At 34.0% G+C, this 17,274-nt stretch overlaps 2 protein-coding genes across 5 annotated transcripts; one reads left to right on the top strand and one right to left on the bottom strand.

Annotated features, from left to right (window-relative positions):
- Positions 1 to 1,438: 1,438 nt before the first annotated feature.
- LOC122607591 (U2 small nuclear ribonucleoprotein B'') lies at positions 1,439 to 6,596 on the top strand. Its single transcript, XM_043780599.1, has 5 exons — positions 1,439 to 1,591; positions 4,425 to 4,597; positions 4,869 to 4,962; positions 5,269 to 5,336; positions 6,168 to 6,596. The coding sequence occupies exons 1-5, from the start codon at positions 1,519 to 1,521 to the stop codon at positions 6,444 to 6,446; spliced, it is 687 nt and encodes a 228-aa protein (XP_043636534.1). The 5' UTR covers positions 1,439 to 1,518; the 3' UTR covers positions 6,447 to 6,596.
- Positions 6,597 to 7,063: 467 nt separating this feature from the next.
- LOC122607618 (vacuolar sorting protein 3-like) lies at positions 7,064 to 17,274 on the bottom strand. 4 transcript variants are annotated; one of them, XM_043780631.1, is made up of 14 exons: positions 15,990 to 17,234; positions 14,721 to 14,996; positions 13,906 to 14,102; positions 13,682 to 13,823; positions 12,207 to 12,479; positions 11,198 to 11,270; positions 10,669 to 10,717; positions 10,263 to 10,527; positions 9,617 to 9,672; positions 9,113 to 9,181; positions 8,728 to 8,839; positions 8,442 to 8,531; positions 7,706 to 7,876; positions 7,064 to 7,567 (listed from the first exon to the last, which is right to left on the bottom strand). In XM_043780631.1, exons 1-14 carry the CDS (start codon positions 17,064 to 17,066, stop codon positions 7,475 to 7,477), a joined length of 2,943 nt encoding a protein of 980 aa, XP_043636566.1. In that variant the 5' UTR covers positions 17,067 to 17,234; the 3' UTR covers positions 7,064 to 7,474. The 4 variants fall into 4 exon arrangements, with proteins under 4 accessions (XP_043636566.1, XP_043636567.1, XP_043636569.1 ...); XM_043780632.1 differs by lacking the exon at positions 9,113 to 9,181 and having other exon boundaries at positions 15,990 to 17,236; XM_043780634.1 differs by lacking the exons at positions 7,064 to 7,567; positions 7,706 to 7,876; positions 8,442 to 8,531 and having other exon boundaries at positions 8,739 to 8,839; positions 9,147 to 9,181; positions 15,990 to 17,274.

The following is a 17,274-nucleotide window of genomic DNA, read 5'->3' as shown; positions in this document are numbered from 1 at the left end:
TCACCTGTCCAATGATAATTAGATAGCAATTAGGATTGTTTTCATATTCTTTGATAATAATTAAGACTCTTGATTTGAGTGACAATTGTAACTTCAAACATTAATGCGCAAAACTAATATATAAAAAAGGAGAATATTATATACCTATTTGATTGAGAGATAGAATAAATCTTGAATGAGTTCATATTGATTTGGATTTAATAGTCTAGTAAACATCTGTTGTATATCGTGTGTTATTCTGTGATTATCTCATGTTCTGTGATTCTTGTTGTGTTTAGGATAAAAATATTGTATATCATCATTTGTTATTATGTTTGAAATATATATCTAGAGTACAAATTGTGTTTACATTAGATATTAAGCTAAATATTAATATTTATAATTTATGAAAATCTAATCTAACATTTGTTAATAAGTCATTAGGTTTTGAAATAATTTTTTATAGACAATATATTTCATATATTGAAATTTTTTTAATTAATTAAATAATTGTAAATTTTAAAAAATCCTCTCAAGTTATGGCTAAAAATAAACATAAATTAAGTATTTAGGACTAAAAGTGTAAATTATTGATGGAAAACAAAAAAGTGTAAATTAATGATATTTTTATACAAGTTAATATAAATATTAATACAATAATATATTTGGATAATGATTATTGAGATTTTTAATTTATAGTTAATCTAAATGATGACATAAGCGATAGTCAATTTGATGAAATTAAGTGATTTGATTAGTTAATTACTCAATAGTTCAACTGTCTTATAGTTTATATTAAGATTAAGATTAAGATTATAATCATAGTCATAGTCATATAGACATATAGTATATACAATGACGAGGGATCATGTCGTGGTACACATCATATCACCCCCATAACCTTCATGGTGTGGTGGTAGCATGATAGAGCCCGATATGAAGAAAGCCACAACGTGTGTATAATTATTAGATATCAGTGTGATTTATTATGGATAAAAAAAAAAATCAATGTATTAATAGTATAATCTGAATGTGACACTGACATAACAATACAATAATTAAATTTGCTAACGCCACTGAACTTTTGCGTCAACATATCACAAAAAAGACCCTATTGTCCATCTGGAATCATCATATATCAACATAACCAGGTTGTAAACCATCAAGTAATGTCATTGCAAAATACTCAATGTTATATCAGATAGAGACAAATTTAAAACTTCCATGTATTCTTATGGTCTTGCCTTGATGACTTTGAATAAATAGTTCACATACATTTATACAATCATCATGAACCAAATACGACTTTGTTTTAGTAGCGTAAAAGGTAAAAACATTCTAAAGTTATAACGAGAAAATAAAGATTTATAGGGGGTGTATTTGAACATTACTTAAAACTAGAGGGTAGTCTAATACAACTTCACATAACTTCTTTCTAATTTTATTTCTAGGGCTTGAATCCATATAAATTCCTTTTCGCATTCCCTCTCCTGCACACAGGAAAAAAACACAAACACAGATTAAAATCGGGAAGTGAAGATGCTGACTGCAGATATACCTCCTAATCAAACTATTTACGTTAAAAATCTCAACGAAAAAGTCAAAAAAGAAGGTATTTTTCAGTTTATCTAATTCAATTATTTTCTAAATTTATGAATCTATTGAAATTTTTAGAGTTAATTTTATGTTATTAGAACTACTTTAAATTGAAATGTTATTTTTTTTAGTAGTGTTTTTGTGTATATATAAGGTGTGTAAAGTTGTATCTATAGGTTGCAAGTTATATTAGAATTATAAGAATTGTTGATATTAGTTAATTATTACTCGTAATATACGAGTATTTTTATTAATGATAGTATGAGGAGACTGTAACGAACATTCGCCAAATTGCCGATGTATGTAACGAACGGTTTTTTTTATTACCTTTCGATGTGAACAAACTTTTGTTTCAGTTACCGATATATGCAAGTGACACATAACAGGTAAAATGGTGATACCTCACCATTTTAGTTGAAGGTCACTTGCATATATCGGTAACTGAAATAGTAGTTTGTTAACATCGAAAGGTAATAAAAAAACCGTTCGTTACATACATCGGCAATTTGGTGATAATTCGTTGCATTTTGACACGGTATCTAGTGAAAAAGGTTAAATTTATGTTTCACATGAGAAGTTAAGGAAGGTATTGGAGTTGTTGCTTTTAGTAGATTTTTTAGATGTCAATGGAGTTTAAAGCTGAAGTATACCGAAGTGATAAGAGTACAACTAGATATTGCCGGTAGTAGGTGTTATGATTAGCTTAATTACATGGCATTTTGCTCATGTGTAGTCTAAAGGCCATTACCCTCTTCCTCTTTCTTTTTATTTTTCACCCAATGCTTATTGCGTTTTAGCTTATTTGGCTAAAAAAGTTGTTTTTTAAGAAGCCTAAGTTGAGGGTGTTTATTCAAATGCGCTTATTAATAATGTAAGCCAATAAGTTGAGGGTGTTTATTCAAATGCGCCTATCTATATCTATACTATATTATAAAGTAGATTCTCCCTAGATTTTCAACATTGAACTTGAAATTTTCAATATTGATTTTAAGTACTTCCCCAAAATGCCCCTCCTATCTATTCTATATTTATCTAAAATAACTATAATACCATTTCTCTCTCCTCAAATCTCAACCAATCATCTTTTTTCTCTTTCCTCCATAAATCATTTATTCCTCCAATTCATTCAAAATCTTTTATCTCAAAAACCGTACATCGATAAATTATAAAAATTGTATGTGTGTTCTTAAAATTTCATGCTCTTTCATTAGAGATGTCATTCGATATACTTTCGACAAAATTTTAAATCCGAGGGCGGAGCCCGTACGGCTAAGGCATTTGACTATCATACTAACTCCTATAACCTATCATACTCTATGACCTAGGTATCACCCCACCATCTCACCGCCGCAACGCGCGGGTACTTGCTCTCGTTAATAATGTAAGCCAACAAGCTTAAGTTTTTTTGAAATTGGCTAACCTAAACATTCCCTGATTAAAACAGAGCTTTTTGAGCTTTTTTTTTCCCCCTCAATACTCATAATGCATGATCTAATAGGCAGTCACGGCTAAAATAAGAACATGCACCTTCTTGATTTAGTTGATAGTAATTCTTGTCCAGCTCTTTTAGGATCTTAACTTTCTGTTGATGCTATAAGTTTTTGAATATGCTATTTTTAATTGTCAGTAAAGACGTAGTTAATGTTGAAGACTGAGTGAGGCTTGTAAATCATGTGTTTAATGATAAATAGCTACCATTAGAATTTCTTGTGGATAACTGGATATTCTATTTTGGTTGTTAATAAAGGAGTTGATGGTGAAGACAAACTTTAAGCTAAAGCTTGATTAAGGATAGATAAATAGCTCTTGTTAGATTTGTTATTTGAATTGTTTATACTTTATCACTGTGGGTTCATAAGATGATAGGCTAGAGGCAGCTTAAATGTGAAAATCATAGGACTTTAAGCCAAGAAAGTTTCGTTACAGTGGTTTGTGGATTACAACTAAAGATAGAAATGGAAGGAGTTTTGACTTAACGAACATCATGGTAGTATAAGCATTCAAGATATGTAAAAGTTAATCAAGCTCACATTTTTTAAATGAATTAGTTGTATTGATTCTTTCTTTACCCAAAGAGCAGAACTGTCCCTACTAACTTTAACTTAATGAAGAGTAAACATGTATGTAACATTAAGTACTATTCTGTTTTAGGTTATGTCTTCTAGAGAAAGTAGATGCATAAATGACAAGGAAATAGTCTTAGGTATATCAGGATTTTTACTCTAGTAGAATTTCATCCATGATTGAACACAAGACATTTTGTTGAACTTATGGAGCTCCCAGTTATGAAATGGATTATGTAAAATGACATAGTTGCATACATGACATGAGTAGTAGCACAAGATTGTAGGAAATATATGCTTCAGGTGAAAGATATAAAGTTATTTTAAAAATGATCCAATAGGAAGCGTCTAATCCATCTATGATAGAATCAATATGGTAATAGTACTCTGCATAATGTTTTGTACTTAAAGCCTAAATGGTTATTGATTTATCTTACTGTTCCAGTCTTTTGGAGCTCGAAAACCATGAGCCTTTATTCTAAAAATCATAAATGATTGTCAATTTGGATACTGAAATACTGTTTATAGAGTATTTTTGGTTTTTACGGATTGGACATGTACAGCTACATGTACTTTTGGTTTTAATGATTGGGCAAACTCACAGAACTGTGTTTGAAGCTGAACATGTGGATTCCCTTTTTATACATGATCTATGTTATGGAAAGTGTCTTCACCTATGCATGCAGATACTTACTTTCATTGTTATCATTTGCATATAGAAGTAGCCATCTTGCTTTATAAATCTGTGATGGTAAATTGGTAATCACCTCTTTTGTTGTTTACCAGAGTTGAAAAGATCTCTCTATGCCTTGTTCTCCCAGTATGGGAGGATTCTGGATGTTGTTGCTTTGAAGACGGTCAAACTTCGTGGGCAAGCATGGATTGTTTTCAGTGAAGTTACTGCTGCTAGTAATGCAGTTCGCCAGATGCAAAACTTTCCGTTTTATGACAAGCCTATGGTGAGCTTACAAACACTAACTACATATGTAGAGGTCTCTCGAGACGTTCAAAACTCGTACTGCATTTTTAACTTCTATAATGTAATTCTATATTGGAAAATACTCTCGTTATAGTTTAAAAGTTTTACACACATATAAGTTTATTTTATAAAGGATTACTGTCTTTCTTTTTAATGCAAAGTTTCCTGTTTTTGGCGCTTTTTAAGTCTAGTATGTTCACCTCATTTTCTATTATATATAGTGTTTCTAACATCACCATGGTGTAATGTAGCGTATCCAATATGCTAAAGGCAAATCTGATTGTATTGCGAAAGCAGATAATACGTTTGTTCCAAAAGATAAGAGAAAGAGACAAGAGGAAAAAAGTAAGTCATAGTCATTTTGAATATGTTATCTAAATTTCTGAAAAGATTTTTCAAATTTATGTAAGTCATAGTGATTTAAACATACATGATTTGTGCATTTTGTCTTTTACTGAAAGTCTGAAAGGTAATTAAATTTAAAGAAGTTATCAGACCACAAACAATAAGGAAGGAACTACATGAATGGCTAAATGTTGCAATGTTCCCTGTAATTTCTTGATGAAAGCTTGTTATGGCGATGTTATCCTTTAAGCCATTGGGTTATGGTTTCTTTATATGTTTTCATATTAACCTTCCCTACATATGCAGCTGAAAAGAAGAGAGATCCTCCACAGGCTACTAATGGTGTAAGAGCCGACAACAATGGAGCCCCTGCTGTAAGTTCATTAAAAGCGATCTCTCTTGAAACTTTTATCATTTAGAGTACTGCTTCATGATTTACTAGAGATGACACAATAAAACCCATCTAATAATTGGGTTGATGTGGGATGTATTCTATCTCAAACTATTTAAAAGTCCTGCAAAGTCCTTTTTAACAGCGGCAAAGGCCATTTATAATGCATTTAACATCCTAAATCATTTGTTGCCCCAAGATTTTTCACTGTTTGGACATGTTCAAATTGCTAAACTAAAAACTATAACTACAGCAGAGTTTTTTTTCAAAAATTTGATTATCATTGTAATATTATTGTTTTCGGTAATAATTTACACTTTATTAATCAAATGGGACAAAAGTGTCTTTACGGTTTGATCTACTCTCTACTAAATTTCTTTTTACCTAGCATCCCATGTGGTTTAGAGATGGCAATTTGGACCAACTAACTTAAATGGTTTGGATTTTAAGTTATGTTTTATCTCTAAAGTGTCAAATGTGTACAATGATGTTTCTTTAGCTAAAACGAAAACATTGAATGTTGCCAGTTTTACTACGTTTTATCTTCGAAGGTCAAATGAGTAAAATAAAAAGAATCTAAAATGAAATTATATTAGAAGTTGTCTCTTTTATTAAAAAACTCTTTTTCTGATATATGTCATACAAAATCTAAAAAGTCTGGACAAAAATGTTATGGGTCAAAATCTAAAAAAACCAACCTGTTTTGATCAATACCAAAGCCTCCTACCCAACCCACCTATTTTACCACCTCTCTGATTACTAACCAGTACCATTACTAAAATTGTGGATCTGTTGAATTTCGCAACTTGTGTAGGCTTCATACCAAAATGGAAGGTCAAACACACGAGAAGCGATGCCACCAAACAACATCCTCTTTGTTCAGAACTTGCCAAACAATACAACAGAGGACATGCTACAGATTCTCTTCAACCAATTCCCGGGTTTTAAGGAAGTCCGAATGATCAATGCAAAGCCAGGTATTGCTTTTGTAGAGTTTGATGACGACAATCAATCCTCAACTGCAATGCAGTCTCTCCAAGACTTCAAGATCACTCCTCAAATCTCAATGGCGATCAGTTATGCCAAAAAGTGAGCAAACTGTATTCTTGAATTGTGTAATTGTGGGTCGGTATTTTACCTTATTGCCCATTTGTAAGGAATTTTGGCAGTTTTAAACTCGTTATTGTGAAGAAATTGTAGAAACTATCTTAATATCAATCGAGACATCTTCTTTAATAGCAAAGTGACGTGCTAAACTGCTAGCTTGGTTTCTTGCATGGTGAGTTGCTGCGGTGATTGAATGCACATCAAACTTACTGTTGGATAATTTTGAGTTTTGACATGTGAAAATGGTAAATAAATGCAAAAAATGGAAATAATACCATTACTAGTTATGTGAGATGATGTCTCACAAGTCTTTATATTTGAATCTCCATAGCTAATATCTTAAGTATGGCTACAAATAGGTTAAGAAAAAGGTGTTGAAAACGGCTACAGAACCACATTCATGACAAAAAGACTAACCCTTCCCTAATAATCTCAATCGGGAAAACCAACTCCGTTACTATTATGTGTTAAAAAAAGCATGAGAGAACGCCACATTTTTCTAAAAAACTAATACATACTATTACCATGCTATCTACTTGTGTTGCTGTGAAGTCTAATCTCAACCCACGTTTCCCATATCTTCTCGTGTATGAACTCAAATGATTCATTACAAGTAATTTTACTTTTATAACCAGTAAAACTCGAGAATAATACATACAATTGTCCATTTATATATTTTATCACAAGGAATGCAAGCATTCGAAATACAAGTGAATGGTTTATACACATCTTCTATGGCATATTACAAAATTAGGCTCTTGCATCAGTGTGAAGCTAACAATGTCTAGTTTGTTGTCGTATAGGTCTCAACTATTATGTATCTACCAGCTTAACCATTGTGACTCTTGTTTATGCTGTTTTCACGTGGTTTTGAGATTTCAACCTTCAGCTTCTAAAAAAACAATACATCCTGGAAAAATGATGGATCTAGCTCAACCCCCGTGTATCTTGCAACGAAGAGATAAAATTAGCACACAGGAGCAAAATAAGATAGGGCCCCAAATATCTTTGCCATCACTCAGTAACAAGCCAGCCTGGTTTGAAAACAGGGTCACTATTAAAGTCACGACCTGTTACCGATGTGGACTCCCCCTGGCGTCGGAAACACTGCAAAGTGACAAATAGATAAAGTTAGTTTGGATCAATGAGGTCAATCTTTGAGTTTATGATAGTATGTGTTAAACCAGTGGAGAGCTGGACAACACAAAAAAGGATAAAGAAAACATTAGTCAATGTAAGATTTACCTTGTAACAAACTATGGTGTCATCGGGATACATTGCAAATAACTTTGTTCCGAGTCTCGCGTGGCAAGAATCACATTGGCTCTCATCGTTAATTTGTACAAGCCGAGACCTCTCTTCTAATCTTGCTAAATTTGCGTCAAGGTTAACAGCTCGGGATAAACTATGGGCAACCTAAAAAGATGACAACATTGCATCGCACTTGTTTAACAATTCCAAATATGGTGCTCTTTACATTCAGTGAGAGATTTTGAACTCACTCTACCAGTTATGAATCTTTTTTGGATCTAATTGTTTTCACCTTTTTTCCGTAGTATATTATTTTTGCATACGGTAAATAAAATCTGCAACAAATTACCCAATGAAGCTAACACTCTACTCCCGGGTGTATTATAGGAGAGAAAGAGAAAGGAAGAGAATGTTTTGGGTTGGGGGGTGGCCACCGAGTTTAAGGATAGACGGGGAGGAGAGATGATGTAAGAGTGCTCCCGAGTTACATTTAAGGAGACATTGGGCGATGAGAGGATGTAAAAGTACTCCCGAGTCACATTTAAAAAGAGAAGGGGATGGAAGAGGAGGGTTATATAGCATGATTTTCCTTTCATCCCATCTTTCCATAAGCAGAAAGCTTTGGAACGATCGATGATCCTCCTCCTTCCACTCCTCTCCTCTCTAGCGTGCTAGTTTATAGTTCAGAAACTTCATTAAAAATGATAATGAAACTATATGAAGAACCTACTTGTCCTTGATAATGATGATGACGACGAGCTCTTAGCATTCTTAAAATTGTATCGGAAGCAAGTTGTAAAGGCATATTTGAGGATAATCTCTGCAAATGAAAACATGGAGACATGAGCAAAAGTAACTTTAAGGCTAGCAGTGATTGGAGGGGCCTGTGATGCACCACTCTTATGTTCCTGTGTTCACATTTTAAATCTAATCAATTTGTTGGACTCAATTAAGAAAAAATCGTGTTTTATTTGGATTAAATTCTTAAGGTAATGTGATATACTGATCTCTAATACCTCAAGAATTTGCAGAGGATCAAGCGATTCTCCATGATTATGAAGAAGCCGAACAGCAGCTTTAAACATTGGCTTCTTGCCATCTGTGGGGTTTAGATAGATATCAAGCAACCTGAAATCATACATCAAAAAAGAATATAAAGACAGTTCCAACACGTGTCTGAGGTGCTCGTGTGTGATATATATATAGAGTTTCCTTATTTTGAGAACCATTTTTTTTGTAAGAACCATGAGAACTTTTAAATATATATTTGTTCACATGTTTTTTTTGTTCATTCACATGTGAAATGATAAAAAAAATGTATGTTGTAGAAGAAACTTTTTGAAGAACTGCATATATATATATATATATATAGAGAGAGAGAGAGAGGGGAGGGGGACCAACTGCATATAGGCATCTGGTCTACCAATTTCCGCACAATAGTTTTCAGCAGCATCATTGTCCTCCAATTTCCTGAACATTTTACACTAAATAACTTTCGAGGTTGACAAAAAAAAAGAGTAGCTGAACAGATGCTGTATATTCCTTTTTGGGTTTTATCCTACATGATAAAGTTTAGCGTAGTCAAATAACTGATGTGTATTTTGTTATGTAAGATCTTGATTCCAATCTAAAGCATGTCAACTCGTTAGATTAAGAGATTCTGATTCAGCTATACGATACTCAAATCTGTTCCAAAATGTTACCTTTTAAGCTTGGTACTTTATAGATGCATTTAGTAAAGCTAATTGGAATTGTCAAAAAACCCCTTAAAACATTACTATGGAGAAAAAGATGTATCATTGCAATGGGAAAAGGAGTTCTTTATTGCTCCTGGATTAGCTTGTTACATAGCTGTGTCTTTTGACTTTTGCACTTTTGAATTAAATATAAAAAAAAAAAACTTACACGGCCAGGATTTGGAGCACCAATGTTTCTTGCCCTAATTTTCGATAAACAATAGCCTGTAAAAAGATCAAGAAAGCACAAATTCACTACAGAGTCACACTCCCGTTATTCCACAAAAACTGATACATTTATATAATCTAAAATTAGACATTTGCCTATTGCTATCAGTAACAAAAACTGCTATGTTGTGTCACCCGTTAAGGGCATAGAAGACATTTAGTTAAAATTCAAACATTCGAGGGAACCAGGCATTGAGTAATAGAAAAACTTTCCTGTTAAACTCTCTGCAACCATATGTTGCAGTTTCATGGGGCCCCACCTAATATAGGTGGCGATTTTTGACCCAATTTCCTAATAAATGGGCTGGTTCAGGTTATGCTCTAACTTTATAGGGCCAAACAGGTTTGAAATAATAGCGTAAGAACAAATGGGTCAAAAGTTGCTTACTTGCTTAGTACTTTTAATAAAAACATATAATCAAAGGTATATAGCTTTTTAATAAAAACATATAATCAAAGGTATATAGCTTTTTAATATGACACACAATATATTTATAAATGTTTAGAGATAATGTGTTTGAAGTCAACTAACCCAGCCCAGTTTAAAGCATTACACAAAGAAAACAGAAAGGCAAGGCATAACAGACCTTCTCCAACCATAACTCTGATTCTTCTATCAAAACAAGAACCTCTTCAGGATCGTACAAGTCTGAAGACTGTAAAAAGACTTGTAATCTCTCTCTAACCGGATTTTGGAATATTGAATGCCTTTCAGGCTGTGAACCATTAATCTTCTTTGATGGACTCTCTGTTTCATAAGTTTCAAGTGCTGACTTGGTAAGTAACAGAGCATATGACGTATGGAACTGAGGATCATCAGAGTCTTGATCTTCAATCAACCACTGAAGATATCTGCAATGTCGTAGACATCATGAAAAACAATATATGCTTGAACAATTAATTACAAATCACAAGTAAAAATCATGTTCCCTTAAAGAGATCTCTGAATTACATGAACAAAAAAAATAAGAATGTTTTATTTTTGGTGTTTACCTCTGGAGAATTTCGGTTTTCTTTGGATCAATCGCAGCAATTACTTCATCTGCAAAAATATGCAATGTTATAATAGAAAACTACAACTAAATAGAAGTTGATGAAGGTGGCAATGCTCAAAGGATAAAATAAGATTGCATATTGGGGTGTTTGTGTGTGTGTGTGTGTGTTTGTGTAAGTGTCAATCTGTTGGGGGAGGGAGCAGCTCAGATGGGTTGTGTATGGACCAAAAAGTTTGATAGCAAGGAAAAAATCAGATTAAGTTGACACAAAAAAATGTTTCGCCAACTATGAAATTATAGTAGATTAACGCTGTAATTACAATCTGAAGTATGCTACCATAACAATTTAGAAGATTGTATGCATTTAATACTGGTAGGCGACTTTCAGTCCATTTGGCCCATTTGACTGGTTTGCCTTTTAGGTAGATTTTCCTATATGACCCAATTCAGATAGAACATAAACCAAATCGGCATAAATTAATCAAAAGTGCCACATCCGGTTGAAAATACTAAAGATCTACCATTACCTGGTGAAAGTTGATGACTTCTTTTCTCAGATGTCAACACTCGAACAGCAAGCACCTGGTTGATATCTGCAATCTAATTGAAAAGCACAGAAGTTCATGAGCTGAAAAAATTGTCTAATACAAAAACTAAAAGGGTAACGAAGCGGTCTTGACGACTTGGCCTTTCAGAGCAAACTACTCAGTTATTTTCTTTCAAAAATGCCAGAGAAGTAGTTTGCAAGAATTTGCGATTTTTGGCAACTGAGGGAGTTTAAAACCAAATAAAATATAATCAACCGCTCAACAGAAAATTCCCCAGTCTTTAGACTGAAAGTGTCAAACACTCAAACCACTATTGCATTGTAGGCGTTTCTTTCCCAATTTGATGGTTTTCAAAAGGTCTGTCACTAAAATAGAAAAAGTAGAGCTCAAAGCATTCATTTTCATGCTTGATTGTTTGCTACAAGCTAACTATCAATCTCGCAAAAATGGCATATAACGCTTCAATTTGCAAGGTTGACTATTTTGTATGCATCAAGAGAATATAAAGCAAAAGCAACCATCATACTTGGTCCTTTTCATCCAAAATCACTAAACCTTTATAGACTGCTCTAAATTATTTTATTTTTTTAATAGTAAAATTGGTAATGTTATATTTCAAAAAAATTTAGTGGATCACTTAAAAGGAAACAAGTCTCATGGTTCAATAACCATCCAAAGTGTACAAAAGAATTTAGTGGATCACTTAAAAGGAAACAAGTCTCATGGTTCAATAACCATCCAAAGTGTATTCAAATGCATAAAACCACCTAAAACACTTCTTTATAAAAATGTTGGATTATTATAGTAATCATCTTCCTATTTTAATCACATATAACACATTAAATGTTTAGAAGAAATAAAAAGTTATTTGTCGGATGGCCAGACCCATCTGACCCACTATGAAAAGGTTACCCATTTGAGCTGTTACCAAACCTGCCCCTACCCATTTTGCCACCTCTACGAATACTAATTAAAAAAGCAGCCATACCCATCCAAGATGTTGCAGTATCAAATCTTGGTCAGATAGTTCCTCAAGAATCCTTGAAGCTTCGGTAGCTGCAGTCTCTTTGCCCGAGATAAGATTTATACCTACTTCCTGCTTTTTGTTTGTTTCTATAGGGTCCTTCCAGTAGCCAGATGAATAGTTTCTTGCCAATATTCTCCAAATTGCAAGGGCCTTGTAGCTCATCCCTTTGCTTTCACAAAGAAAAGCAAGTGTCCTCAAATGCCCCGAATCTTTCAGTAACTTTTCCAACTCCTCCTGCATTATATCAAGGTTCCATTTGTCATATGCTTATATAATCTAAAAACAGTTATAACTTATGTGCTAATACGGTACATTGAGCCATATATCATGGTGTAGTAACAGGACATAGGTTGTGTGACATTCTAGAGGTCAGTTGTCTCTCCAGACTACCTACTATCGAAAGGCAGGTTCTCTCCCAGCCTAATTTCAGAATATTATAAGTTAAGTTACAAATGAAAACTATCATATGTTAATATCCTATAAGAAGCTAATTATTCACAAAACCACTGTCGTTACCCATTATAACTAACTTCATAATAAACAGCAAACACACGATTAGACAAAGGCGATCTACCAAAATAATGACAATTTGTCAATTTCATAGAAGTTTTCATTGTTTCCATAGAATCATCCACAAGAAAGAAGTTTAGAAGAAAATGAAAGTCAAGTGTAACATTATCTTCCTTTGGAGAAGATTAGATAAATGGCTGTAATTTCAAGCTACACAACTCATCAACGATACCCAGCCCCACCAGGGGTGGGCTATGGGGGAGGAGAGATTTAGATTGTAGACATTCATACCTCTACCTAACGGAAGAGACTGCTTCAAGGTAGACAACTCAACCACCTAATCACCAACTATTAGAGTGTGACCTTAGGTCAAACATATTGGTGGCAATGTCGGCCCATTAACTTTTGATCAATACAAGTTATTTTTATCTAAATAATCAAACTATTCAAATGAAGACAATAAGCAAAAACCTAGCAATTTCGACCCTTTACAGCAGTCAAATGATTATAAAAAAAAATGAATTTAAAAAGTTAAATTTATAGAAACATGTCAAGTTGTCGAACATGTCAAATGTCACCTATGTGTACTTTTTAAGCATAAATTATAAAACCTCCTAAATGCATTTTATTTAAAAAATCATACTCTCGAAACAAGACAGTGTTTTTTATCATCTTTCACGCGCTAATTGTTTATAAGAATCTAGCAATCTTGAGAAAAAGGTAAATTCATTTCAACTCGTACGGAATACTAACTTATCTTGACTCCAACAAAGCTTGACCTGCAAACCCACCCATTTTGCCATTTAGTCAAAAACATCAGACTTCCGTATAATACAAACAGAAAAGTGGTGAAGAAAGGATAAAGTAAGGTTTTTCCATATAATACAAACACAAAAGTGGTGAAGAAAGGATAAGGTCGCCCATACCACTATACACCAGTTTTCAGAAGATGCAAGACTCTCCATTTCATCGACAAGATTCAAAGCTCTATAGAGATACATTAATAGTGTGTCAACTCCCTCCCTGACAGATGATGTCAAGTCTTTCTCACGTGAAGCTTTTAAGTACCTAAGAAGTTTTTGGAGAGAAGGTAGAACTAAAATACACAATAAGTTCAAATGAAATTTGAATCAAAAGAAGGTATATAAACCTGATTAAGTTTGTTATTGCAGAGTTCAATAACTCATCTCTATTTGGAAAATTCAAAAAAAAATTATCATCTACGCCTGTCTCTAGTCCTGCTTTTTTAAGGAAAATAGCTCTCTGGATAGCCATTATTCCATTGTCAATAACACTCTCAAGAGGGGAAGGCGGAGGATGTAAACCCCAATAGCGATTCCTAGGTACCTGAAAATCAACTTCTTATCAAAAATATATTCAGGACTAATTGCTTAAAAGGCAAACATAACTTTTCTCCAGTTTTTTTTCTTTTCTTCATTTCTTTTTGTTAACCTAGGTATCCGACCCACTTTGCGAGCCAACTAATACCAAGGCGACCCCCCGGTTTGCGGGTAGCCCAAAATCATTGTGGGTGAACCTCCGTGGCCACTACAGGGTATATGTTCTTGCTCCTAGGATAGGAACATGGAACCTCTAGGTATTTAACCCTTAGAGACCAAGCCTTTACCACCACAACCCTTGTAGTTGACTCTTACCATCAATGTTCCAAAATGATTTAAGGTAGCTAACCTTTCTTCATTATGATTTATAGTACTCTGACTTGGTAACCGATCAAATTGATATGTCAGTTACTTTTGACCCTGTTGACTTTTCCAAGATACAACGCAAATGTAAAGCCTCTATCAATTACCTTCAATAACCACTACTGATACTTGGATGGTTTTCTTGCATAAATAAAGTTGATATAAATTAGAAATCAGATCAAAGTTGGGTTACTTTTGTCATGCAACTAATCCTAATGATAACAAACAAATAAATCACAAACAAAAGCATATGCAAGTTTACCAGTAATGACCAACGGTTTGGATCTGGCATGATGAATGGAAATATTTCAGAAGGCTGCATTGTTTCAGATAGTAAAAAGTGGTTCACTGCTTCCTCAAAATGCAAGTCGAACATCAACAAAAATCCTGCTTGAGCATGAACAAGTGAGAGGGTTTCTTTAGTAATTTCACCATCATCGTGAAGCTCTTCGGCTAAGGAAGTAGCCTCCGAGAAATCCTTCTTTCTCAAAAAATCTTTAATTTGTTCTTCAGCGGGTACTTTCAAGTAGCAAATAACCTACAAATTTATTAAATGATTGCCTTATGTGAAGCTAAGCAGTCAAATGACCTATTTAATCGTCCAAGGAAAAGAAATCAGATGCATAAGCAGTTCCAAGTAAATGTATAAAAAGACTTTTCTCTACATAATGTGAGCATATGAGATTTAGAATCTTGTTATTGTGATACAATCAATTCTCTAATGTTTCGATATGAAAAGTTCTATCGTTTTATCAATACAATTATTCACAAATGAGTAAACTGTAAACCTATATTCAAGTTGATTAAAGTTGAGTGATGAACAGATGATTATGAAAACAATTAATCTTTCTTTAATAGTCGACAAAACCTAATTTAATAATTAGTTGTTAATCGGGTGAAAGATACTTATCATCTAGCCCTTAATCAGTAACCTAACTAAAAGTGAATTTTGACGCATTATCTTCTAAAGAAAACAACTTGGGGTCTTTTATCTCTAATGGGTGAAATGGGTAAAGAAAGAAATTCCAAATTCAAAATAAACACGTCAAACGGGTCAAAAGCATCACAAAGTGTAATTGTAATACATAAACCTTCTAAATCAATTTACGACTTGTATCCAGTATTTACAGTATCATACTACTATTGAAGTAATACTAAATTTGTATTCGTTAAACACAGTAAATATGTATCAATATTCCAAAACAGGAATACAGACAGACAATGACTCCTTACGCTGTTCGACTGAACTCGTTGGCTTCGCATTCACCAAAAGTAGGTAACTTTTGTCACCGTTGGTTCCAGGACAGCCTGATCTGGCCTACTTCAAACCGTACTGCATATAAACCTTTTACGACCCAAAACCCAACCCACCCATTATGCCATCCTAAAGGTAACTATCAGAAGCAATGGGAGATGCTTGGTTACCTGTCTATACATTATGCACCTTATTCAACAGCCTAAATATACCTGAACTATACTAACCACTTTCCCACGATAAAACTAATCTAGTCAATCATAGAATCAATCATACCTTGTCTGGTGTTGCGACAACCACCACCTTGCCAGTTCCATCTTCATCATCGGTTATAACACAGCGACCGCCCCCCTCAGCAACCACAATTTTCTGAACACAATTCCCAGTTTTTTTAGCATACAACTCCATCTTCCCACTACGGACAGCTACCACACTCGACCCCAATTCACCAATACCATCTGGAGATCCATGAAACACCAAACTTCCACCAACCGGTTGTCCATGTATATCAACAATAATGGCAACATTATCAAACATCATAAGAACCTTATAATCTTTCTTCAAAACCTTAAGTCGTGGTATACTAGACACATCTGGCAACGAAAATATCAACCCACATTGACCCATAACACACGAACACAAATAGTAACCACTTGAACAACCCACAAAAATTGAATCATCAACCCAAACCACATCCTTAACCACATCAACACACGTTATCTCTTTCAACGTAACAAGCGACCCCGCAATGCCATCGTAACTATTCCCCTCACTCCTACCAACAAGTCCCACTATAACCAACTTCTTCCCTACCGCCGCCACAAAAACACAATTATCATCAATAGGCAAATCATTCCCACCACCATTCGCCCTCCCACCACCACCACCACCGCCACCAAACCTTTGCAAAAAACTCGACCCGCCAACCCGATCCCCGGCCTCGCCATTCCCGACCGACAACTTCGAAAACGGGCCATACCCATTACTCCTTAACCTCCTAGCAACAACACTAACACCCTTTAAGGCACTAATCTTTTTAACAGGCTTAACTAACTCGAAATCAAGAAAATGTATAAAACCATCTGAAACAACTAAAAGTTTCTGAATTTCACTAAATATATGTATAGATTCTACTTCACAATCACTAACCAACACATGCCTTACATATTTAACTTCAAATTTATCATTATTATTTATAGAAAGTAAGATGAGATTACCAGAAAGTGTGCCAACATAAATATGGGAGCTTGGGGAAAAAAATGATAAAGATCGAATTGATGAAGAAGAAGATAGATTGAATTGTGAAATGGGTTCTAAAATTGAGCGAGATTTGATCATGGGTTTTGTAGCCATTGATGATGATTTTTAAGGGTTTTAAAGCTTTGAACTTTCCGCCATTAATGGATATAGAGAGAATGATTATGATGATGGTTGGACTGATTTTATTTATTTATTTATTTATTTTGTGTGTGTGTGTGTGTGTTTGAAAGACAGTCGATGATTGACTCCAAAAGTTATACAAAAACAGTCAGACTCAAAGAAATTCTTTGAAGAGGTTGTT

Source organism: Erigeron canadensis, chromosome 7 (genome assembly GCF_010389155.1).
Source record: "Erigeron canadensis isolate Cc75 chromosome 7, C_canadensis_v1, whole genome shotgun sequence".
Lineage (NCBI taxonomy): Eukaryota > Viridiplantae > Streptophyta > Magnoliopsida > Asterales > Asteraceae > Erigeron > Erigeron canadensis.
This window is presented reverse-complemented; position numbering and strand designations above follow the sequence as displayed.